The sequence below is a fragment of the Rattus norvegicus genome, chromosome 17 (genome assembly GCF_021556685.1).
Source record: "Rattus norvegicus strain SHRSP/BbbUtx chromosome 17, alternate assembly SHRSP_T2T, whole genome shotgun sequence".
Classification (NCBI taxonomy): domain Eukaryota; kingdom Metazoa; phylum Chordata; class Mammalia; order Rodentia; family Muridae; genus Rattus; species Rattus norvegicus.
Genome location: NC_141550.1, coordinates 17,788,146 through 17,814,018, shown reverse-complemented (window position 1 = coordinate 17,814,018; position 25,873 = coordinate 17,788,146). Strand labels below are relative to the sequence as shown.

Genomic DNA, 25,873 nt, shown 5'->3' with positions numbered 1-25,873 from the left:
TCTCCCAGATGTGGGTAATCCCAGTGCTTCTGAAACACTTGGCAACATTTCAGAAGCATTTTTCGGGTATCCCATTTAATCCTACGTTTGAGGATGGGAAGTCAGTGTAACCACGGTAACTCTGCAGGACTCAGGGACTGACCAGTCTGATCTTCAAGACGGCTACTGTCGCTCACACTCTTACCAACTAACCAGATTCTGTACTGGGGCTCGACAGCATAGCAGGGATTAAACCTAGGCCTTTACACTGATATTGGGAATTCTTGCATACTGTTGGCGCCCTAGTTAACGAAGCAGCTACCTCTATAATCTGTGACTCACAGTCCTATTCCCCAGAAGAATCTTCTAGAAACTCCTGCATCTATTCGCCAGGAAGCCTGTGCATGACCGCCCAGAACACCACTGTCGGACAGAGACGTGCAACCTGCTTGAGAACCCAGAGCAGCACCATACAGAGACGTGAGGCCTGCACACAAGCACCTAGAGCAGAACTATACGGAGGTGTAAAGACTGTGCATGAGAGCCTAGACCAGGACTATATGGAGACAGTGAGGCCTGCGCAGGATGAGAAGGAAACAGTGTTTGATCACGCAGTGAAATGTGAACACTATCACGCTATTTACCCCTATATAAAAATGAATGGAATGAAAATACGCTGGTGCTGTTTACGCAAGGTTAAAAATTGTACAAAATCATGGATAAATATTACAGAAGAGAAAGAGAACGGTAAATTTAAATTTTCTAGTGGGAGTTACCCCAGGGACCCACAGGGAAGGGAATAAGAATCCAGGGGAACATAGAGAAAGATTAAAAATTACTGGCTAGATCCACTAAGACAGCGGGTGTGTAGGAAGGGGCTGATTTTACTGCTTTTTATACCTGACGAGTCTTCTTTTTGCATAAACAGTTAATAATTCTTTAAAGTGAACACAAATGTTTCAGAGACTGGCGGAGGGGCATTCTTAATGTCTATAATGTAAATGTGAAAACTCTTGCCTTCACTTGAGACCACGGGGCTGGAAAGTGGGCACACATGTTACATACCCCCCCAGCTGCTCGAACAATCGGAAAGTATTTAATGACAGAGCAAAGTGTCCAAGCGACACAGAAAATTCTGGATACGGAACTGTTATTTATCAAACAGCTTGAGGACGTGATCTTGTCCACAGAAGGCGGTGTGTCCGAAACAGCAGGGAGACACACCCACACGTTAACCAGGGTGACTTTGGAGTGGCAGGCGGGGTTAAAGGTCACCTTCAGGTCCTATGCTTCACCAGCTGTCTATATTACCTTCCAACTATTTACTTAGTTTTAAATCATACAAAACTTGGCGGGAAAAATGAATTCATCACTCAAACTCACCTGGTTTTTAAACCACCTAGTTTTTGTTGTTGTTGTTGTTGTTTTGTTTGTTTACATTTTTCAAGACAGGGTTTCTCTGTGTAGCCCTGGCTGTCTTGGAACTCATTCTGTAGACCAGGCTGGACTCGAACTCAGAGATCAGCCTGCCCCTACCTCCCAAGGGGTGGGATTAAAGGTGTGTGCCGTCATTACCCACCGGCACCTATGAAAGACACGATACCTGTGTCTCCTGAATCATTCTAATGGGAGTGGGGCTCAGGTCAGTAAATATCCTTAAAGAGATCTCTGCATGCTCCCAACACATAACCAGGGAGGGAATGGCGGCCACAACCCTCCTGCCACTTTAGAGTTGCTGTTTTCCAGAATAAATGCAGGGACCAATGTGCAGTAACCAGCACAACTGTCTGTTTCTTTGAGACAGGGTTTCCCTGCATAACTCTGGCCTGGAACTCATTACGCAGCCTAGGACTGCCTCAAACAGATGGCAATCCTCCTCTGAGTACTCTCCGAGTGCTGGGATTAGACACATACATTACGTCATTCAATTCTACAATTATTACTTATGTGTTTGGGTATTTTTTCTGAAAGCACATCTATGCACCATGTGCATGCAGTACCCATAGATGACAGAAGAGGGCGACAGATCCCAAGGGATCAGAGTATAGCGGCTTGTTAGCCACCCTGTGGGTGCTGGGAATGAAACCCCGGTCTTCTGGAAGAGCAGCCAGCGTTCTTAACCACTGAGCCCTCTCTCAGCTCCTACAACTTCATTCTAATGAACTGTCCCTGACTACAAAACAAATAATGCCAGTAGTAAAAACATCTTTTCACACGGGGACGAGAGTTAACTTCACACGGCATACAACTGACACGCTGAAAGGCTCAGGGAGGTTCCTCGTTTTTAGAACATGAACCAACATCAGAGCAGTGACCGATGGCCCAAATATGTAGACACCCTGGTCATTTTAACGTTAAGATCATTTAAAATGACTCTTCCTAATATTAAGGTTTATTTCAAACACTCACTCACCCTTTGGGGTCCAGGAGGTCCCGGACCTTCTCATTATAAATCTCCATATACGATACTTCGACTTTAAATGTTTGTGACTCGTTTTGCTCCAGGGAGATCCTTTGAAACAGAGCACAGCAGAGCCTTGGGATCAGGCCTAGCTGCTCGGCATGGCCCATCATGGAAAAGGATTTTCCAGAGCCTGGAAAAGAACAAGCGAGGGGTTTGAGCTCGGAGGTGAGGAGGCAAGCGGGATGCTTCAGCAACACAGGATGCTCCTGCTCGACGGCCAAGGACACACGGGAAAAGAGGGGTACATCTGAACCTCAGACCCAGACCCCTGAACAACACAGCTTCTCTCCACACTAGAACACCTCCCTGGTCTATCTCTGTAAGGTTGGGACGGTCCAGTAAGATCCAAGGGGCGTCTAGAGACACAATCACTAAAACTGCACCCCAGGAAAGCAAGCAAGGAAATATCCCATGAGGACTGTTGTCTATGTGCAGGTGAGGGCAGGCGCGAGATAAGGCAAGGCCTGTGATTGGGCAGTGAAAAAGTAAGGTGGGTGCAGAGTTTTGAAGAGAGGAGAAAGAGGAAGCAGAACCAAGATGGAGGCAGGGAAGGACGACCCAGATCTGTGTGGTCCTCAATGGCCACAGGTAGTTATGAATATTTCATAAGGGATGGATTTTTACAGGACAATTTGTCTTATCTAGGTGGGCAGTTTATATTAACTGGTTTAGAGTTTATTGTGTGGATGTTTTGTGGGGTGAGGATTTACTGACATAAATCTGACCGATAAATTACAAGCTTATTGAGTTTTGATTTTTAACGGGTTACTGGGAGTTGGGACTATATAACCACAGGGGGCTGATGCTGGGACTGTGGACAGCCCAGAGTCGCAAGAGGGCAGCTGCTGCCGGGGCCAGAGAGTAGCTGGTGACAGTGTGGGGCTGGCCATGGCAGGGTCCAGAGAGTAGCCAGCATCAGCATGGGATGGGAATTAGAAACTTATCGGGTCAGTTGAGATGCTTTGCTGATTAAGATGAAAATACCCTGCAGATGTCATGTGACCCGCCGGAGCCAGCATTAGCGTGGGATGGTGCGTTTTTGTTTTCATTATTTACAACAATCCCACCCATTCACTGTGTAGTACTGGAAGAGCCGTGCACGTATGAATCCGTGCACGTATGAATCCATGCACGTATGAATTCGTGCACTCGTACCTGTGCGTGCCTGTGTGTGTGGCGAGCAGAGGCCAGCTTCAGTTGTCACTCCTTTTCTACCACCCTTATTATCTGAGGTAGGGTCTCTCTGGCCCTGGGGCTTGCCAGATACCTGAGAGTGGCTGGCCAGTGAACCCCGGGGATCTGCCTGATTCCGCCCCTGAAGCACAGGTCTACAAGTGCATGTCACCATGCCAGCGTCTCTATACAGGTTCTGGTGATCAAAGAAGTGAAGTCTACATGCCTACGTGGCGAGCTTTTAACACGATAAGCAATTCCCTCAGTTCTTGAAAGAGTTTTACTGGGTGCGGTGGTTTGAACAGGGAGTGGCGATATGGGAAGGTGTGGCCTTGTTAGAGTAGGTATGGCCCAGGAGGAAGTGTGTCACTGTGGGGGTAGGCTCTTAGCCCTTTCTCCTAACCAGGTGGGAGCCAGCTTTCTCCTGTTTGTCCTGGACACTACCATCCTTCCACTATGACAATAATGGACGGAACCTCTCTCGAAACCTGTAAGCCAGCCCCAACTAAATTTTGTCCATTATAAGAGTTGCTTTGGGGTCATGGTGTCCCTTCACAGCAATGAAACCCTAACACTGGGACACACGTGGCGTTCACAGTAAAGTCCCAGCGTCACTAAGACAAGCAGCCTGTCATAGCTGGACATACTGCATGCCACATTACCTGTATTCCCTTCCTTGGGTTCTTATAGCCATGAGATGCAGTAGGAGACAGCATTATTGGGAGTCCCTATTTACCTCTTCTCCAAAAGAGCGACAGCTCAGAGCGGCAGTAGCTGGGCCCCAACCGCATTTTGGATTTGCCTGTTTTGCTCTACCTGCCTTTTAGACTTTCTCATCATTTTGGAACCCGAACGGTGGTGGGTGACTCTAAAAATACTGTATTGATTCTGCCAAAACATTTATCCTGTGAAACCGATGATTGCTTTTCCAGTTCAAACACAGGTTGAAGCTATAATTTAGGAAAACGATGTTTAACAGTACAGAACCAGCTTGCGCTCATTAACACCGAGATTAGGCAATTACCAGAACTGATGTATTTTCAAAAAGAGGGATCGTTTCTGATTACTTAAGTCAGTCCAGCCCAAGATGCCGGGAGAATGCTTCCGCATTTCTCAAACTCCCCCAAGCCTTTTAAATGTTATGGAATTATATATGTTTAAGATACGGATACAGCTCGGTGGTACCCAATTCATGCGTGGCACACAGGAGGTCCCAGGTTCAATCCTCAGCACCGCAAACAAGCAAAACAAAGAGAAGGAACAATTATTTATTTAGTCCTTTCATTTAAGCCATAGGGGTTAAGTCCAGGATTTTGCACATGTTAGGCAAGCACCTGTCCAATGAACTTTATCCGTTCAAACGCTTGTTTCATATCAGCTTTGATAAAAGCAACATCTCACCTGTCTGGCCATATGCAAAAATACAGGCATTGTATCCCTGAAAGGCTTTCTCAAGAATCCCTTCCCCGAGGCACTTGAAAACGACTTCTTGACCTAGAAAACAAGACAAACATTTCGGACTTAATTGGTTTCATGTCCACGTGTGGGAGCCCACAGAAGCCAGAAGAGGCTGTCAGATCCCTGGAGCTGAAGTTACATGCAGTTGTGAGCCAGCCACCTGATGTGGGTATGGTCCTCAGAGCAGAGTGCACCTCAACTGCTGAGTCATCAATTTAGAGCCCAAACAGCTATTTAAAAGTAAAATAAGAAAGAGTGGTTTGCGTGTTGAAATGTGTTTTTATTTAAAAAAAATTGCAGTTTTATTGTACGTGTATCAGTATTCAGCGTGCATGTATGCATGTTTGTATACAACATGCGCAGTTCCCTCAGAGGCCAGAAGAGGGCACTGTATCCCCCTTGGAACTTAAGTCACAGATGGTTGTGAGCCGCTGTGTGGGTTCTGAGAACTGAGCCTGGATCCTCAGGAGCAAGTGGTCTTCACAGTTGAGATATTGGGAAGCCCTCTACTGATGTATTAGTAATAACCTCTTAGTCCCCTCCTCTCAAAATTAACAAGAGCTTAACAAATGTAGTTTCTGTGGACGGGGCTTGCTTTGTTGCCCATGTTGATCGACGGGGCTTGCTTTGTTGCCCATGTTGATCTCAACCTTACAAGTCCCAGTGGCTGTCCTATCCCAGCCCACTCGGCGGCTCAGACTATAGGCATGAATAACCAGGCTGGCTTGCAATTTCAGTTTTCCTCCTAAACTACTCCTGAATATTAAATTCACGATTCAATACTGTCGCTTCTTTGGCATTTCTCCCGGGATTAAAGTTTCTTCTCCATTGTTAGAGTGTTGAACAAAAGCATTGTCAAAGTTGGTTTCCTTTTCTTCTTTAGAAATTGTATCTAAATGTTATTAAATAGAACTGTCTTGGCTCCCCATCTGGGCTCAGCTTCCAAGTAGTGTTTCCTTATGTCTGCTTCCTCCCCGGGCAAGGTGGTTTGCACAGTCAACTGCTGGGAAACTGCTCACTGGTGGTGGTGACAATGGCAAATACTGACTATCAATCAGTATGACAGGCTCTAGAATCCCCTAGGCAGCAAGCATCCGGGCATGCCTTTGAGGGATTATCTGGGTTAGGTTATCTATGAGGAAGACCTTGAATGTGGGCAGGAACGTTCAGTGGGCTGGCATCCATCCTGGACCGAATCAAAAGGAGAAAAAGAGCTAAGCAGAACCACTCATTGCTCTCTCCTTCCTGTCAGTCAGCACAGTGTGGTCAGGGGCCTCCTGCTCGTGCTGCCACTCCTCCCCGGCCCCGCCCTGACAGAGCTCCTCTGGAATTCTGAGCCAAAAGGACCCCTTCCTTCTTCAACCTGCTTTGGCCAGGTATTTGATCATGACAATAGGAAAAGTAAGCAAGATGTTGCCATTCGCCAATTCACAGGTCCACCTCATTGGTGTCCACACTCCAGGACAAAGGCAAGTTCTCATTCACTAACCCTTGCTGGATATCAGCTCCCGGGGCTCTGACGTGAACTATACTATCACGGAGTGGGACATATGCAGTCATTGACACACTTAGTAAACATTCAAGGTGGCATGTGCTTTCCTCATATTATCAGACAATAAAGAGAATTACATTGTACTTCCTGCCCCCGTGTTCCTGTGGCTACTAGAATATTCGCTCTCACAGCATCTGCAGGAGCTAATGGTTTATGTTCTATTTCCAGCCCTGGGATGAGAGAGTGCACCTTGATGTCAGAGATGACAATCTCATTATTTTTGTAATCCTAATGCCTAGTATAAAATACTTAATAAATATCCTGTTGAAAGATTGGCTCGGTTTAATCGCTTTGTCCTCTGTACATTTGAAAATCTCCTCATATCCAAACAACGAGATGCAAGCTATCGGGGGCATGTTTCTCTTTGAAGGGAAGTCGCATAGGATTCTGGCCCTGCCTTGCGGTGCATCAAGACTTCAGGGTAAGACTCTCTGAAACCTGTCAACAAGGGACAAGAACTGGCACTCAGCCATGAGGCTGACAAAAAGTGACATTCTGGCAGCATCAAATACTGCTGGGCTGTAGAGGCCGGCATCGCTTGTAAACCTCTGCTGAGAGAATAGCTGCGAGAGGCCATTGGAGAAAGAAACCCGACAGCATCCACTCTAACCCACCGTGTGTGCACATCTGAGAGAGACTCTCCCCCACACGACCCTTGTCAAAGATGTTCTGGCAGCACTGTTTAGCACGCTGGAAACCGCAGTCAAGTTAAGTGCCCAGCATTAGTATGGGACTGCGTACCTTAAATGTAAGCATTCGGAAGGAAGAAGCATATACTTAAAAAATAAAAAATAAAGCAGTTAACGTGTGTCAACAATTGTAATAAGAAACATTATTAAAGAGGAAAAAGTAATGTTATAGTAACTCTATATAATGTAAAAACTTAAGACATCATAATGCAGGAGACACCCCACCCAGAGAGAAAGGGGGAGGTGTTAAAGTTTGCAAAACAAATCAGAAAAAATATTCCAAACATATCCATCTTTCCTCTCCATTTCTAACACCTACTCTCTAGTACGCAGCTTACTCCAAACAGGTTGGTAGAACACCCAGATTTTAAAAGCAAGCAGAACAGCCTTTTCTAAACACATGGCGTGTCGTGAAGTACGCACGCACATGCCCTCCAACAGCATGGCTCTGTCAGCGTCACTGTCTCTGACATAGATACTTGAAATACAAAGCCATAGTCTGCTACAAGGCCCTCGGGTTCCCTCTACAAACACCGGTGTCTTCTCCTGCTGAGTCTTGAGTTGAGCCTAGCCGAGGGAGGATGCAGAGTGAGCTCGGCTGTGCTCAGACTTGGTAGAACAGCCTGTGGTCCAGACTCAAGCCCACTCCAACAACGTAACAGCCCAAGCAGAGGACTGCAGCAATCCCGTTTGCTCTTCCACAATGGTCAAGCCCTCCCTAGGAAGGAGCGGGAGACAGGTGGGACAGGACATTTAGCTACCTAACCGTAATTCACAACTTCAATCCTTCTGACTTGGGGAACAAAACCAAGAATACTGTGTTGGTTCATAGTCATCATCAACTTGATTGGCTTTAGACTCACCATGGAAACACACCTCCATGAGGGTATTTCCAGAAAAATGTAACCTACCTCGAGTGTACCAGGTGGCACCATCGCCTGGGCCGAGTAAAAAGAAGCAAGCAGGCCACACATAGCACGCACTTCTATCTGCTCCCTGACCTCTGACATCATGTGACCACTGTCCCATGCCTTCCCCACCATGATGGATGTAGTCCCTCAAACAAACCAAATACACACCTCTTCCCTCCAGTGGCTTTCTGTCAGGTATTCGGTCATACAACAAGCAAAGCAGCAAAGTAAGTGTGAGTGAGGGCTTGAACATGTCTTCCAGCGTTCACTGGGTGGAAAATGGACCCCCAAAGCAGAAGAGTCAAGAGGTGGTAGGGCCACTGATTGGTTTACCAGTGTCCACAGCATGAGTTAAAAAAATACTACGTAGGCCACAAGGGCTCCATCTTCATGAATGGGGAAATAGGTCACAAGGGTGTTGTCTTCATGAATGGGGAAATAGGTCACAGGGGCTCTAACTTCATGAATGGGGAAATGATGTGATCACAGGAGTGAGTTTGTATCACAGGAGCGAGCTTGGGCTGAAGCCCAGAATGGCCCTTGTCACTCTCTTAAGATAGGAACTATCTGCCAGTATTTATACTCCAATGAAGGAAGAGATGGACTCCTGATCCAGTCGGCGTCTTATCTGTAGTCACACTTTATAGATTTCTACCTTTGGACCCTCAGGGTACACAGATGTGGCAGGTGACCCACACATATGACGACAGGTGACTGGGGTCTGGAAGCCCGTTATCCGCCAAGACCTTGTTGCTGGTGAGTATAGCGGGATGTTGGCCCAGTCGGGAACTCATGCTGTAGATATTGGTAAACCGATCAGTGCTCTCGCCCCTGGTCTCCACAGCGTGCTGTAAACTCTCAGAGCTTTGTCTGTTTGGTTCCTTGTTTGTTTCTCATTCTGGCTTCAGCTATTGGACTACAACATCAAGGCCTGCTGCAACTCCACAGAGCATAAGGCACATGTCATACATCCGTGTTTGATAACAGAATATAACCCGAGCTTGTCATATTGTGCAGATGCATGTGTGGGAAGTCAGAGGAGGAGACAATTCTCTCCCCTTCCCATTATGTGAGGTCTGGGACCTGAACTCAAGTCATCAGGCTTGGCAGCAATCACCTTTATCTGCTGAGTCATGCCATCAGCCCCTAGGTTTTCATATTTAATAAAATTTCATTCATAACTGGGATACGAGGAAAATTTGAAAAGCAAAGGAATTTGTGCTTGTGTGTGTGTACATATGCACATGAATGCATAATGCAAATGTTTTCTTGTATTAATGGAAAGAAATGTTTTTCCTCCTTTCTATCCTAAGTAGCGATTCTAAGATGCGGCTAGGAAAAGAATAAAACAGAAAGAACCACTGTGAGGTTTATGTGTTTTCAGAAATTTACAGCTAGGTTCCTTGAGAGACTGGAATGCATTTTATTATAACTTCACATTCCAAAGGAAACAATCTTTTAAAGACAAAAATCATGAATATTTCCTTCATCCATGTGAACACATTTTTTATTTTTTAATTTTTTTTTTTTTGGTTCTTTTTTTCAGAGCTGGGGACCGAACCCAGGGCCTTGCGCTTCCTAGGTAAGCGCTCTACCACTGAGCTAAATCCCCAGCCCCTAATTTTTTTTAAAGATTTATTTATTATATATGAGTACACTGTAGCTGTCTTCAGACACACCAGAAGAGGGCACCAGATCTTATTACAGATGGTTGTGAGCCACCATGTGGTTGCTGGGATTTGAACTCAGGACCTCTGGAAGAGCAGTCAGTGCTCTTAACCTCTGAGCCATCTCTCCAGCCCCAGCTCACTTACTTTTAACATTCAGTAAGTAGGCTGTCTGAATCCCATGTCACTCTATAAGCTTGCTTCTTCCCTGAATGCATGTTAATGACATCAACTGTTGGTCTCGCATACATGCTTCAAGCGTCATTCCCAACTCTGCATGATATTTCATATTCAAATATTAAAAAGTTCAGCTAGATGGCAGCAGTGAGAGAGCTCATAGCCCAGCAGGTAACAGAGCGCTTCACCACCTGAAGACTCCTCCTTGTCCCCTGCAACCTACAGGGTGGGAAGGAGGAACCGATGCCCTTACAGGTTGCCCTCTGACCTCCACATGCAATATAATACACACACTATATAATAAAAATAAAAACTTTTTTTGAGCCAGATAACCTTGGCTGTCACAGAACTCACTCTGTAGACCAGGCTGGCCTTGAACTCAGAGATCTGCCTGCCTCTGCCTCCCGAGTGCCAGAATTAAAGGCATGGGCCACCACTGCCCAGCCTTAAAAGCAAAATGTGTAATGCCCAAATCCTTTCTCTTTCCTTTACAGTTTTTTGTTCACAGTTTTCACACCTGGATCTCAGAGGAGTTTGCGCACATTTTCTTTGAGTCATGTGTGCTGCCTCTCACCGGCTGTGGGGCTCTGGGAAGACCCCATGGATGTCAGGACGGTCACAGAGGCACCAGCCACGGTGCCTCACGAGCACAAAGCCTGGGATGATTCTTTAGTCATTATCTACAGTGAGCATCGTCTTGTCATTAGTTTGGTGCAAAGAGAAGGAAGCTAATCAGCCACCATTCATTCCTCCTGTCTTTGTGAGAGCTCTGGGCAGCTTCCTAGTTTTAAGAATGAGAGTGAAAAGGATAAGACAGCGGACAGCACTCCTGAGAAAGGAGTCATCTGTTGCCAGGTTTTTTCCTAGCTCTCTTGGTGGAGAGAGAGAGAGAGAGGCACAGCGTGCTAAGGCATAGAACCCAGAATAGGCAAACTAGTTCCCACTCCTTTGCAACATTAGGATAGAATGTTTCAGAGGGAAAGAACACACTACAAAGAACAGCGTCAGTAAAATGGCAAACGGACCAATTCTATGGGCTTCTTGCTATTTTCCCACCTCGAGGCTCTGTGAACACATGAGCCCCGGGCTGCAGTTGCACTGAACCAATTCTTTTGTTCAGCCAACATCAGGGAACCGCCATTACAGGAAGAACAGCTGTGAACATAGCCAAGATCCAAACGGTTAACCAAATCTTCAAAGTGCACCGTGGATCGTACTGTGGGCCCTGCCCCCATCAACAGCAGCGTACCCTACAGGCAGAGCAGGGATGGCTTCACTTCTTCACTCTGCCTTAGAACCCTGGACATCCCGAAGACCCACACGAAGACCCATGGTTGGCCCAGACAATGAAGGCCGTTCTTTTCCCTCTGTGGTACTGGGGACTTACGTGCTAGGTCAGTGCTCAAACCACTGAGCTCCATCCCCAGATGCGAGGCCTTTTCATTTTTAAGAAAACGTTCTGCGTTGTTCACTTCCATGTTTTTTAAAAGCTAACAGCCTTTCCCAGCATAGGAAAGAATGACTTATCCACTGCTTTTGAACCTTGGCTCATTAAAAAAAAAACAAAACAAAAAAAAAACCAAAAAAAAAAAAAAAACCCAAAAACCAGCAGCTGTTTAAGCTGCCTGGTGGGAACTAGGGAATTCAGATCTCATAAAACATGCAATGTCCCCACCCTGACCGCTTCCCAATTACTGTACAGTTTACACTCAAGCAGAAGGAAGTGCTGTTTGCCTAGGCAAAAGCCTACAGGGAAGTTCAGAAGTCCTGTGGGAAACAGGAGGACCTCTGGGTATTTGTCCCCAACCCAGACAAACCAAGCAAAGCCAGGACACTGCCAAACCCAAGAGGCCTGTGGCTCCTGAACAGAACCAGTGTCGGGGGCATCTGTGGAGACGTCAGCTGCACACGCCCGCTGTGGTGAGTCCACGGGACACGCCGCATCTGACCTCACTGTTAATAAGCATGGCCAAGACGCCAATTTCCTTCAGGGTTTCTAATGGCATCTCCTATGACCATGTAGACAAGTCGTAAAACATGGGCATGTCCGGTGAGACCTGTAACACGATGTCAGAGCAGTAACAGGAGCTCCTGCGTGGGCTTTCTGCAAGCTGAGTCACGGTCTGAGTCACCCAACACTGAGTCACGTACGATACGGATCTTTGAGACACCAACACCACCGGGTCTCCCTGTGTGGGCATCGCCTGACCCCTTGGGAGCAGCAGTAATGGCTTCCCAGTCACCATGCCAGGTCTTTACAATTCAGGGTCCTGAGAGCAAAGCACTTAAGGAAGACAGCCTGGGACAAGGGAAAAGACAATGGTATAAGTCCTGTGGCCAACATCCACCTACTGAACAGGCATGACGGGCTGAGGCCTAGAAAGCAAGAGAACAAAGAGAGAGAGGATATGGTCTGTGTTGTTCATAATCCACATTTAAAAAAGCATCACGGCTGACACATCAGAGTGGATAAAACTCTTAAGCAGGGTGCAGCCCAGTACAGACCTACACTGAATAGTCTTCTACATGGGAGAGTATAGTACCTAAGCTTGGGACAGTGCTATGGCTTAGGTCTTTCATGTCCCCAAAGCCCCACAAGGTAACGACTGCTGTCCGGGCGTAGCACTAGTGGGAGTTAGTGGAATCTTTAGAAGGTGGGAGCCTAAGTGTGTGGGGGGCTCCTTGGATTACTGGGGGTTTGCAGGAAGAGGATTTGGCCAGGCACTTTTTTTTTCTTTTTCTTTTTTCGGAGCTGGGGACCGAACCCAGGGCCTTGTGCTTGCTAGGCAAGCGCTCTACCACTGAGCTAAATCACCAACCCCAGGAAGAGGATTTGGAACCCCAGTTTCTCCCTCTTTACTTCTTGGCCTTGAGGTTAAAGGTTTTATTCCGCCTTACAGGCCAATCATTATATGTGGTCTTTTTTTTTTTTTTTCTCTCAATACCAAAACAACGGGGCCAGTCAGCCATGAATTGGGGTCTCCAAAGGTTTTCTGTGTAAGTTTTGATCACAGATTCCCTATAGCTGTGGAAGCTAACCATAAAAACACAACCCAAGGTCGAATTGATCTCTTAAGCCCCTTCCTTTTCTTCCTCTCTTTTTCCTCTGGAGTTGGGGTGGCGGGAGCCGGGCTGTGTGTGTGTGTGTGTGTGTGTGTGTGTGTGTGTGTGTGTGTGTGCGCGCTGCACTTCCTGGGCCTGGTTCTTTATGAAGGTGCCTTCTCCTCTACACAGGGCTGACAGCCACAGTAATTTTGATGACTCTGGACTTGGCCCAGCTCCAAATCAGAGCACCTGGAGAGTACAAGAACGGACAGGTCTTGCTTGCATACCTCGAAGGGAGAAGAAGGCCTTATTTGGATGAGGTTTAAGCAAATTCCTTCCTCAAAGGCCTTTGGTGTGGGGAGTACAGCTCACAAAACTTCTCACATCCAGAGACTTTGGGCCATATTTAAGTTGAAGGAACCCAAGCTCTAGTTCAGATAAAGGAACAAAAACTTTAAGCCTTGACCCGGAGGTGCGAAATTTAATTTTCAATCAACTTCAGAAGTTTACCATGAAGGGAGCTGGTAAAGAGAACTTGAGAAACTGGGCCAGGAAGTGAAAGTAAACCTCAGGCCATTTTTCCACGGTGGCGTCCAAGTGCTATCAGAATTGCAGTCCAGGGGAGTGCCACTTGTACCATAGCAGGGAGTGACTCACCCAGACAATGTTTCCAGCCTGGGGACTCTGCTAGGGCTGGCAGGAGCTGGTTCTTTTTGTTGTTATGGCTGCATAAAGTGGCTGACTCAGAGGGAAGGGGGCAAGGAGAAGAGAAAGCAAGCTCGACGGGGAAGCCTGTCTCCACGTGAGCGGCTACTGCCTAAGAAGCGTCCCTGGGCTCTGACAGCGCTATACAGTGACTCTCTCCAGTGAGGTAGCAGACCCAAGCTTCTGGCCCTTCTAGAACTCCTGGCTATGGTGGTCTTGGGGAAACGTGCAAACAGCTCAACCAAGCACATGGGCTCAGGAGTTTGGACAGCATCTGTCTAGAGGGAAGAATTGAGCACTAACACTCCCAGCTCAACTCCAGACCAGGGCTTCTAACAGAAACACTCTAGGGCTCAGGGAGATGAGTCCTGTCCAGGACAGGAGTCGAATCCATACATCATCTATAGAATGTGTCACCATTTTTGTTTTGATTTACATTGGTCAACGCTTTCACCTCTAAAGGGTAACCTCTCTCTCTATATATATATTTTTTAAATCTATGAAATGCAGACAATAGCGTTCCTATCTAACTCTGTTCTGGTCATTATAGTTGCCCTCTAGCACCGTGCTGGGAAGGACTGCAGCATACGGACTATATTTACACCGCGGTTACTGTTATCTGCCCCTCTGAACACAGCTAGGTCAAACTGTGTTTCTGGGTCAGACAAAGGAAACACAAAAAAGGCAGGGTGGGGTAGGATTTAAAAGGGTTATCTGGAGGCAGGGCTGTGGTTCAGTCAGAGCAGTGTGTGTCTGGTGTGCATGACGCCCTAGGTCCCAGCTCCAGTCAGGGGAACCCTGTCATGGTGGTGTACGGCTTTAATCCAGCAGTTGGGAGGTGGGAGCAGGATGGGTCAAAGTTTAAGGTCATCTCCAGCCCCAAACAGCATGCTTGAAGTCAGCCTGGGATACACGAAACCCTGTCCCCAAGTTAAAAAGGGACCTGGGGGCGGGGTAGACACCGGAGGTAAGAAAAAGACACACGTCTAATAAACATATGCTCTAAGATTAAATACACAAATATATCTACTTTAGAGTTCATAGGATTAACTTGATCGTTCATATTTTGGGCATCTTTACCAACTATATTTTCCTGAATCAAACTGCTCCCTCCTATCCAGTTCTTGAGATTCATAAACATTAATGACCCGAACTGATACAGGCCCGCTGCAGGCGAGAGCCCTGATGCTTCTGCTGGCTGAGGAAAGTTTTAGAAGGGTCAGTTGTATTGGGTTCCAAGCTGGTTTATGTCAAACGGATGTCTTTGTGATTATATACTTTAATTAAACAAATGCAAAAAGAGACTTTCTGGACCATCAAGATAGCTCAGCAGACAAAGGGGCTTGCTGCAAAAGCCCAGCAACCTGAGTCCCACTTAGTGGAAGGGGAGACCTGACTCCAGCAAGCTGTCTTCTGATATACATGTCCCCCTCCCTCCCTCCCTCTCCTCCTCTTTATTTTTAATAAAAAAAATTCTTTAATAAAAAGGATTCCTGATTTCAAGGAGACTTAGGACACTCGGGAACTTGACGAAGTGGAGTCACCAGAACGGTCACGTGTGTGAGACAATTTGTAAAGTACCATAAAGGAAGAGAGAGAGAGAGAGAGAGAGAGAGAGAGAGAGAGAGAGAGAGAGAGAGAGGGAGGGAGGAAGGGAGAGAGAGAGAGAGAGAGAGAGAGAGAGAGAGAGAGAGAGAGAGAGAATATCAATCCTGCAAAGGGTTTGAGCCGAGTTTTCCATTTGGTCAGTGGCTCTCAGAACAGCAGGCATCGTGTACAATATGGGCCGACCTTAATGATGTCTGAACAGCCAGCGTCGGTGCTCCTGCTGACTCCATGAAGAACCGTTACAGCTTTACGGAATGTCTAATAACTATCAGCTATTTCCTGGATGCACAGAACTTGCTAAGAGTCTCGATTCATCCTCAGATTCCTGATAATGAAATAATGGTATGATAACCTACTGATTGAACCCAAGAAACTCAACCCCAAGAGCCCAGGCCTTCTCCAAGTAGCTACTAAGAACACACTTCAACAGTCAAATCCTTACGCCTAAATACATTAAAACCTACTCATATCGCACCATGCTGCCGACAATCCGGTTCTAACTTGGCAGTCAGTAGTTTTTAGAATGTTAATTTTGATGCACACAGGCTCCGTTGTCTCGCTTCCCTTAAGCAATGTGAAATTAAACATTTCCACCTCTGGCCACGGAACGCCTCCCCCTCCTCCCAAGATGGGAACAGAATCAAACATGGCCATTCAGCTCTGCCCTGCAGCTCAGCCCTCGGCCTGGAGGTGCGTCGGTATCCTCACACCGCGTGAGCCACAGGAGAAGATCGGGAGTCAGCAGTAAATCTCTTCTTCCAGATTGTGGGGTACCCACAAATGCCCAAGAACACATGGTTTCAGTAAATTTGAGCAAAACACCATATGGCAAGAAACATTACATAATTAATAGGCCAATGTTCAGAATTTCCCAGGTTAAGGAATATTATCCATACTGACCCCCACATATACCACCATCGGAATGCTAGCCTTCCTTTCCTTTAAAAAAACACTTGTTCTTATTATTTTTTTTTTTTTTACACGGGAACGGGACGCCTCGAACCCGGCACCGGGCGGCGGCCCGCCAACGGGCGGGACAAGCCAGGCGCTCGGCCGGGAACGCCCAGAGGGGGCTCTCGACACGCCCCCCTGACCGCCGCCTCGGGAAGGGCCGGCGGCCCGAGGGGGGCCCGCTGAGTCTGAGGGAGCGCCAGACGTGGGGAGGAACCGGGGAAGCCCTCATCTTATTTTTATTTATGTATTATGTGTCTGTGTATCCCATGTGTGCTGCTGCTGCCTGAAGAGGCCAGAGGAAAATACCAGATTCCTTAGAGCTGGAGTCATGGGAGATTGTGAGCCGCCCAGAGGGGTGCTGGGAACCAAATGCGGGTCCTCTGGAAGGACAGTTAGTGTTCTTAACCACTGAGCCACCCCTCCAGCCCCCAGACTGCTTTTTCAATCTGCAGTAAGAGTTAAAGGTGAGCAGGCAGGAAACAAATAGCAAAGCTCTTGGAAACCACAGACCTACTAGCAGGGCTCATTTTAGGAAATGAGATTTTTCTAATCTATTGATTCCCTATCAAGAAGGTCTTAATTACCATTAGCACGATGTAATCATTTACTGAGATGGCTCACTTTGGCGCTATGGACTCTAATTCGGTCACTTTCTAATCTTGTAATGCGATCTACTGTGGCTCCCTGCTGGGGTTGGGGGAAGAGGTGGGTTTATGCAGAGGAAGCAGGTTTGAGGTTTCTAACTCTGCAGTCTCTTAACCTACCTGCCTCAACACCTCCTCCCCACCACACACACACACACACTTATTCCTACCACAAAGATTTTTCTTCTGACTCAACACTATGATACAAACAAAGCAAGAGTGTAAAAAAGGAGGGAGAAACCCTTCAAGTGCCCAGTGGTCCAAGACGTGCTTCGCTTCCACTCGATGCAAATGGGCGAACAAGCCAGCCTTTGATTCGCCAAAGAAGCCACTACAGCTGGGCTGCCCTGCACAAAACGGACGATTCAGCTTCATGGGAGACATGGCTGGGGTTCCGCCTTTACCTCATCCCGTCCACAGATGAGGAAAAAGGGTTCTCTTTATCTCACCAAAGCCTGGCAGCTTGAGGCAAAACCAGGTGCCATAAATCCAGCTTGGTTCTTTTTTTTTTTTTTTTTTTTTTTTTTTTGCCCGGGGACTGATGCCACCCACGGTCCGGACACAGTGAGACATTTGAAGATGCGTTTTATGGGACCAATACTAGGTGAAAGGATTCAGTAAAACACACACCCATGCACGCACCAACAGTGCAGAGGTGGGGGGGGGCCAAGAATTAGAACCCCATTGTCTGACGTAAGCGCTCACATTCTTGAAGTGCTCTGCCCAAGCCCTGAGGTGCCCTGCTTGATTCCAGAGAAGCCAGGAGCTTCAGGTTACAAAGCCAGAGAGCATAGAGCATCTTGCGATAGCTTCTAATAAACAGCAAAACTTCATTGAGGATTTAATGTTCAGACCCCGCACACGAGGGCTCTGGCACCCTTGGCTCGCTCAGCCCATGCATCTACCAACCCCACTTGGCCCACCAGACCCCAGATTTGAGAGCTGCGTCAAGCGCCCGGACTCAGTGTCAATGAAACCTTTCTTCATGGAGCCTGACAAATAGGTTGGTTCCAGGAACTCTGCGCTTCTTTTCTCTCTCTCTCTCTCCATTCCCCTTGTTCCTCACCAGGGGATGAATGCTTCGCTCCCACCTTAATGTTTCTAGTCACAGTTAAGAGCCACTGGTTCTTTAAAGCAAGAGAAACAGTAATCAAATTAGTTCTGAAACCAAACACCTCACCTTCGAGCAATGCATTGCCTTTGAAGATTCTCCACAGTCCAACACCCAGCGACCACAAATTTTATGTTTTGCTCAGAGTTTATAATATGTGTGTAACAATGAGGTTATCTACAGAATAAGAGGAGTTCTGCCTCTCCCCTCAGCCCGGTAAGAGGTGTACAGGTTCCATGAATGGAGAGACCTTCTTTCAAGGTTAACTGAAACTTATTTGAATTGACCATGCAGCCAAAAATGGTGCCAATGTTAGGCTATCTGTATACACACACACACACACACACACACACACACACAAATCATTTTTAATCTACTTGTAATTCTGATCATAGCGTTTCTCAGATCCTAAATCCCATAGATCACTCATCATCCAGATCCAATGAGGTTGTACTTGGCTGAGAAGAACGTCTTCGGGACCCCCCATGCTACACTGCGAGAGGCTACCGTGGTGTCCTGCAGGCAGTGATGGAGGACACGTGCAGAGGGATACAGGAAGGAGGAAAACAGTCTCCCCTACACACTGTCTTAAGCAGCCCATGCCAACAGCTTACATTTTCAACCCCACTGATCTCTAGGTCTTAGCTTGGCTTTGAGGATTTCCTGTCATCACAGCCTCCCTGGGCTCTCTGCTCAGGCTCCTGCTAGCACCATGCCCAGACCCTCCCTACAAGAAACTCAAATGGACGTTCTACCAGTCAGCATCATGGTCCCTAGATAACCCATAGGACACACCCATATGCCACAGGTCCATGGGAGCCACCTTTTCCATTTGATAGGAAGCCCGATGAAGTGCAGAGAAATCAGGCTCTTATCCCACAAACCCAAAGCAGGGAGGGTTCTGGGATTTTTCACCCAGAGCTGAACTGACATCAAGGCCCACGGACTTGCCTTGGCTCCATGACACTGCATTTCTGGGTACCTCTGACATTCCTCTTATATGCTTAACTTAATTTTTTTAAAAATTAACAAGTCAAACTGGTGTTTATGTGTTACGTGCACATTTCAATATATGAATATATTCCGGAATGATTGAATCAGGTGACTTAACCTCGATATTTGCCATTTTCCCCTTGTGGACTTACTTTACATGCTCGCCTTCAGCGCTATCTCTGTGATACCTCCCTCAGCGTCGGCAGCCAGTCCGTGCTGTTGTAACACAGAGTTTCTGTAGCACTTAAACCTCGTGAAGTTTAGGCTTGACCTGGGAGCGCCAATAGCATCCTTAAGAAGTAGATGACTAAGAACCTAACGGGGTTTGGAATTTCAGTGGTACGGGGTGGAGAGTCTTGCTACGTAGCACTGCCCCGGCCTAACATCGGCTCTGTAGCTCAGCCTTGAACTGGCCTTGAACTCAAGGCCAAGCTCTCGCCTCAGCCCCCTCAGTGCTGGAACCACAGGTGTGCGCCCTTCCCTGTGCCCCTTGGCTGGGGTTTTCAAGCCCAGTCTAAGGCTGCTTAGCAAGGAAATGACAAAGCCAGATCACGGACTTCCCCAACCCACCCACTAGAAGGAGAGAGTGGGTGTGAGACCACGCACGGGAAAACGAAACTCCAGACTAATGAGAGAAAACCGACACAGCGGGAGAGGCCGGCAGCCCGAGGGAACAGCCAACTTACCGGCATATTTTGTCGTGTTCGACTCGTCCATGGACCAAAAGCAGTAATCAAAGGCAAACACCTGCATGGAAGGAGAAAACACAGAGCTTAAGAGTGAACTCCCGGGTTTGGGGATTTAGCTCAGTGGTAGAGCGCTTGCCTAGGAAGCGCAAGGCCCTGGGTTCAGTCCCCAGCTCCGAAAAAAAGAACCAAAAAAAAAAAGAGTGAACTCCCGAGAGGTGAGCCAGGCGGGGGAATGCTCAGAGCGCTTGATGAGAGGCTGACTGCTGTCTGACGGAGAAGATGGGAGTGCTTTGGGGGCGATTTTCCTACAGTAATGAATTCATATGAAAACTACTTTTGATCTGGAATTCTGACAGGCAGATATGAACCAGGTAGTTTATTGAAAACTATACTTAATAAGAATCCTACACGCACACACACACGCACACACACACAAGTCTAGTAGTGTGCACTGAATCCTTTAGGTTTTCTCCATCACACCATTTTGAGCAATGTTAGATGAGAATATTTTTATACCAGTTCCTTCTCCTAGCTATCTACCATGCGACCATCTCGTGCACACAGAAGGCCACCTCCCTTCACAATCTGGGATCCCCTTCTTCCTCACTGTTTCAACACGCAATCCCCGGCTGAGTATCGTTGACGACTCAGGCACTAACCCTCCACACAGTTCCAGAATGCTGACCAGAAAAGAACTCCTACCTAGCCAACAGTGTCCCCACACAAACACTACTACCGGTGCTCAAGCCGTTATTGTCAGACCCACAGAGAAATACAGAGTCTGCCCCAAGGAACATGACTTCCGAGAGATGGTTCGTTGAAGAGGGTAAAGTCACACTGAAAACTGCACACACTGCCCTGTTTCCGGTCCCAGGGTGAAAGCTTTGCAAAGTACTCCAGCGATCAACTATCTAAATGTCTGGCCTTCTTGGCTCTTGTAATTCATTTTTGGAGGATACTTAGTAACAAGTAACCTGAGCTTTCAGACGTGCGCCTCCCGCCGCAGCTCCAATGGTTCTGTAAGCCTCTTTCTGGAGCTGCACGCTGAGGCTTTCCCTCCACTGCTTCAACACTTGAAGGGACAAGCTCTGAGCAATCTCAGCCTGGTGGCCCAGACTGAACACCACGAGCCCCTTGCCAACTACTTCCCATGCTCCCCCAGCCCCAGTGGGGCATGTCCTTTAGGAGTGACTAGGCGCACAGCTACTCTGATTTCATTTTCCTCTTCACAGCCACCCTTCAAAATGCTTCATACTGCAGACTTGGGTCAACGTGTTTTCTTCCAGAAGACACTCTTGAATATAAGCAAAGGATTTCTTTTTCTCCTCTGATAATCTCACAACATCTTAATCGTTTTCTCTGCTTCTACCCCAACCTTTTCAATCATCTACTAATCATGGCGTAGGTATGCCCAACCTCTGGATATAGTGACATCAACTAATGTGTTGGGCTGGAATCATAGCTACCCTGGGCGGCGTGAGCCTGCAGGCCGCAGACTGGACACGGCTGGATGATCTATGAATGTTTTATCTCCATTTGTATCCTAGGTTCCCCGAAGGCAGGAACCACATTTAATTCATCTTTGAAGCCTGTAATATTTATACTTATTGCTTTGGAATTATTTATCTAGTGATTAATGGCATCGGAAGCTTTGCAAGGAAGCAGGCACTTCGTCTGTGTAGAAGTCTCATGTGGGCTGGCGAGATGGCTCAGTAGGGGAGAGTGTTTTGCTACACATTCATGAGGACCTGAGTTCAAATTTCCAGAACCCACGTAAAGCGCTCCATGTGAGCATGTGTACCTGTGAGGCCAGCAATGAAGGAGGGGAGCAGAGTTGGGAGGATTTCGGGGGGGGGCTATCTGCCTAGCTCCAGGTTCCGTGAAAGACACCATCTCAAGGAATTAGTGGGGGTGTGATACGCCAAAACTCACACTATCTACACTATCGTCATCCTCTTCATCCCCTCCTTCTCTCCCTCTTTCCCACCTCCCTCTCTCAAACACACACACACACACACACACACACACACACACAGAGGAAACAAAAACAAAAGACTAACCCATGCTTACAACAGTTTCATTCCAACACACAGATTCAAGCACATGCAATACGCATCGCGTACACCATTGACTCCAGATTCAAATTTGAATGATGGCAACCTTCTAACGAGCAGCTACGAGACGATAGTGTCTGCCAACAAAATAAATAACACTGACTGCCTGCGATGGTTCTTCCAATGACTGAAAAGACCCCACCCCAGAGGCAGAACCCAAATAATCTTACCTCTGGGCAGGACTGAAACTTCAACGCTGCCTCTAAGAGACCCATGTTGTTTTAAAAACAGTTCCAGTAATGGAGATTCTACAATTCCCTACCCTTCTATGAAGCCAGGTGACACTTCTCTTTTCATCATCCTCAGGATGTCCACCTTTGTCTTCCACCCAAGCTAACCACCAACCTTACTGCAAATGGTCAGTACAAGCTCCTTCCCAATGTTTAACTATCTTTACTCGTGTCCTCAGGATTGCGACGTGTCTCTTCATTAGTTCCTATACACAGTGGCATTCCCACCCACCTCAGGCTGGTTTGCAACAGTTTCCCGTCTGCACACTGAGATGCCAATCCCTGGTCTCTATACACAGGGTCACTACTCGAAACAGGATGCGATCCAGCCCGAGGTGGAGCATGCTCCTGCTGGTAGCAATCACCACTCATCCTGCAATAATTTGAATTTGTTTTTAATTGGGAGAAAAACCTGTAAAATTTCACTTTCCATAGCTCCTCTTTAAATTCTAGACAAATGTTAAAATGCTAGCAAGCATAAAGGGGCTTTGAAGGAATTATAAGATATTGGGGGTGGGGTTTGGAGAGATGGCTCAGTGGTTAAGAGCACTGACTGCTCTTCCAGAGGTCCTGAGTTCAAATCCCAGCAACCACATGGTGGCTCACAACCATCTGTAACGGGGATCTGATGCCCTCTTCTGGTGTGTACTAATACATACATACATACATACATACATACATACATACATACATACATACATTTTTTTAAAAGCAAAGATACTGGGGTTCTTTGTCTACCAAGCAGAAACCTCTTCTCCTTGAGCTGTGGGATCTCCTGGATTTCACAAATTCTGGTCCTAGGCACTTAGGACAGTGATCCCAGCAAGCCAGAGAGGGACTGTCAGTAAACATTTATCAGGAGGAAGTCTGAAGTCTGACTCACCTCACTAAATGTAAGACACCGTGCATCATACTAGAGACCTGTAGAGTTCTGGGACAAACTCCTTTCTTTAGAGTCTGTAACGGCTACTCCAAGGCTTACTGCGAAGTCGGTGACGGAAGACACTGAAAGCGTGCATGCAACTGAGCAAAGAGCTGAAGATGGAGGCTGAGGCAGGAGGATTGCCACAAGTCTGATGCCAGTGTGGGCTGCACAGTAAGTTCTGGGTCAGCATGGGATACCAAGTGATACCCTTAACAACAAACACACAGAAAGAGAGAGAGAGAGAGAGAGAGAGAGAGAGAGAGAGAGAGAGAGAGAGAGAGAAGAGAGAGAGAGAGAAGAGAGAAAGAGAGAGAGAAGAGAGAGAGAGAAGAGAGAAAGAGAGAGAGAGAGAGAGAGAGAAGAGAGAAAGAGAGAGAGAAGAGAGAGAGAGAGAAGAGAGAAAGAGAGAGAGAGAGAGAGAGAGAGAGAGAGAGAGAGAGAGAGAGAGAGAGAGAGAGAGAACCGAGCATAAGACGCCTATTTCACCAGTGCCGACTGACACCAGGAATCCACACCTTTCTAACTAGGAAAAGACCCAAGTGTACAGACATTCGCAAGCTATTTATAAAATTACAAACCCACGGTCTTCGGCAAAACCCCACTCTTTTCTTAGCCCAACATGGGTAAGACTCCCACTAGCACTAAATTCCTAGCATCTCGTCGCACATCTGCTCCAGCTCCGTCGGGCCCTTAGAAAATGTTAGCTCTGCATTTCTGTGAGCCGCTGAGCGCTGAGCACACGGGGAGGCGGCTACGGCTGTTTTTAATAAGATGAACTCATTGAGTGAGTGACATATACCCCGAATTAAGGAGGCTCCAGGATTTGTGAACGGCCCGCTGTACAAACCCCCTGCTTACTGGGAAGCGTGATCTCTGTGGCATTTCAGCAAAATTCAATTGCGTTTAAAAAAAAAAAAGACTGAAAGAAGCGTCCTGCGCATTGTTCCAAGGGGGAGCAGAAGGCACCAGAGCTCTGAGAAATCTGGTCTGCAGCCATTTTTCTAATCCATAAAAAACAGTTGCCAGATCTGGTTGTACAGGCCTATAACAATAGCACGTAGAAGGTAGGGACTGGGGAGATGGCTCAGCCATCAAAGGCCAGGCTCACAACCCAAAAGATAAGAAGGTTGAGTTGGAGGGTCAAGAATTTGAGGCTCGCCCGAGCTACACAGAGAGATTAAGACCTCGGATCAACAAAGTAACAAAGACCAAACGTGAGGCCCCTTCTACTGTGTGGATTCTATGGCTGTCTTCATTTCCTTCCTCTTAAAAAATAAGATTAATATACTTTTATGTGCATGAGTGTTTTGCCAGGTGCGTGTACAACCCACAGAGACCAGAAAAGGGCATCAGATTCCCCCAGAACTGGAATTACAGGCAGCGCGTGGTGTGGGTGCTGGAAACTCAACTCAGTACTTGGGTCTTCTGCGAGAGTAGCACGCGCTTTGACGCGAGCCATCTCTTCAGCCCCTCTGTGGCCTTCTTCAATCCTGCCTAGTTTTGTGCCCTCACTAAGGTCTCCAACCACGAGGAATTTACTTCAGCAAACTATCAATAAAGACCTATCTGTTACTCTCAATTTGAGACCCAAATAATTGTCAGTTATATTTTCTGACCTGTAGTTGCATAAATCTAGTTAAAAATATCAAAGCTAGGCACCATGGTGCACTCCTGGAACCACGACACTTTGAGCTTGAGGCAAGTGGATCAGTAGTTCAAGACCAGCCTCACCTTTGAGATATGAGACTCCATCCACCCCTCCCAAAAAAGGACAAAACAGGAAATAATTATTGCTAGAAATGAATACATTGTTTTAAAAATAATTTTATGGGAGGAGAGATGGCTCAGCGGTTAAGAGCACTGACTGCTCTTCCCAAGGTCCTGAGTTCAATTCCCAGCAACCACATGGTGGCTCGCAACCATCTGTAATGGGATCTAATGTCCTCTTCTGGTGTGTCTGAAGAGTGACAGTATACCCATATACATAAAATTAATAAATCCTTAAAGTTATTAAAAATAATAATTTTTATGTGCTTTTCATCCCTTTTTTCCAGGAGGAAAATGATGTATCTAAGACTTATTATGACATAATAATTTAATTCTACATGGGAAAATACTTGGAAACAAACATCCATTTTTGCTACCTGAATCAAATCCTGTTTCAATTCTCCTTTAACTTTTTCAATGCTGTCTTAGATGTACCTCCTTTGTGAAACCTTTACTGAGAATACTTCTTTTAAAAAATTTCTTAATATATGGCGATGGTGGTGATGGTGATAATGGTGATGTTGATGATGGTGATGGTGGTGATGGTGGTGGTGGTGGTGGTGGTGGTGGTGATGATGGTGATGGTGATGATAATGATGGTGGTGGTGGTGATGATGGTGATGGTGGTGATGGTGATGGTGGTGATGGTGATGGTGGTGGTGGTGGTGATGATGGGTATGTATGATAGGTGTGCAGTCTCATGTAGAATACAGCACATATGGAGGCTGGAGAATGGCTTGTAAGGTCAGCAGCGTTTTCCTTTTGGTAAAGACCTGGGCCCTGGGTCTTACACTCATAACATCAGGCTTGGCAGCAAGCAGCTTCACCCCTGGAATCTTCAGCAGTTGAAGAACACTTCTAATTACTCGGAACTCCATGCCTGCCTAATTGCATTTGGGCACCCATAGGCACACATCTCCATGCATGGTTCCCTCTGGTATATTATCATTTATTAAGAGGTCAAGGGCTCTGCTCTCACACTTTATGATTCATCAGACAAAAAGAATTTATATTTTAC

The 25,873-nt window shown here is 46.8% G+C and overlaps 1 protein-coding gene across 17 annotated transcripts in view; it reads right to left on the bottom strand.

Moving 5' to 3' along the window:
* Positions 1-25,873, bottom strand: part of Kif13a (kinesin family member 13A) — a 182,378-nt gene that overhangs the window by 77,139 nt on the left and 79,366 nt on the right. For all 17 annotated transcript variants that reach the window (XM_087590885.1, XM_087590887.1, XM_087590888.1 and 14 more), the window contains 3 exon segments: positions 19,817-19,877; positions 5,018-5,110; positions 2,393-2,573 (listed from right to left, as the gene is read on the bottom strand). In XM_087590885.1, coding sequence (XP_087447011.1) covers positions 2,393-2,573; positions 5,018-5,110; positions 19,817-19,847 — 305 coding nt within the window. In that variant the 5' untranslated portion in view covers positions 19,848-19,877.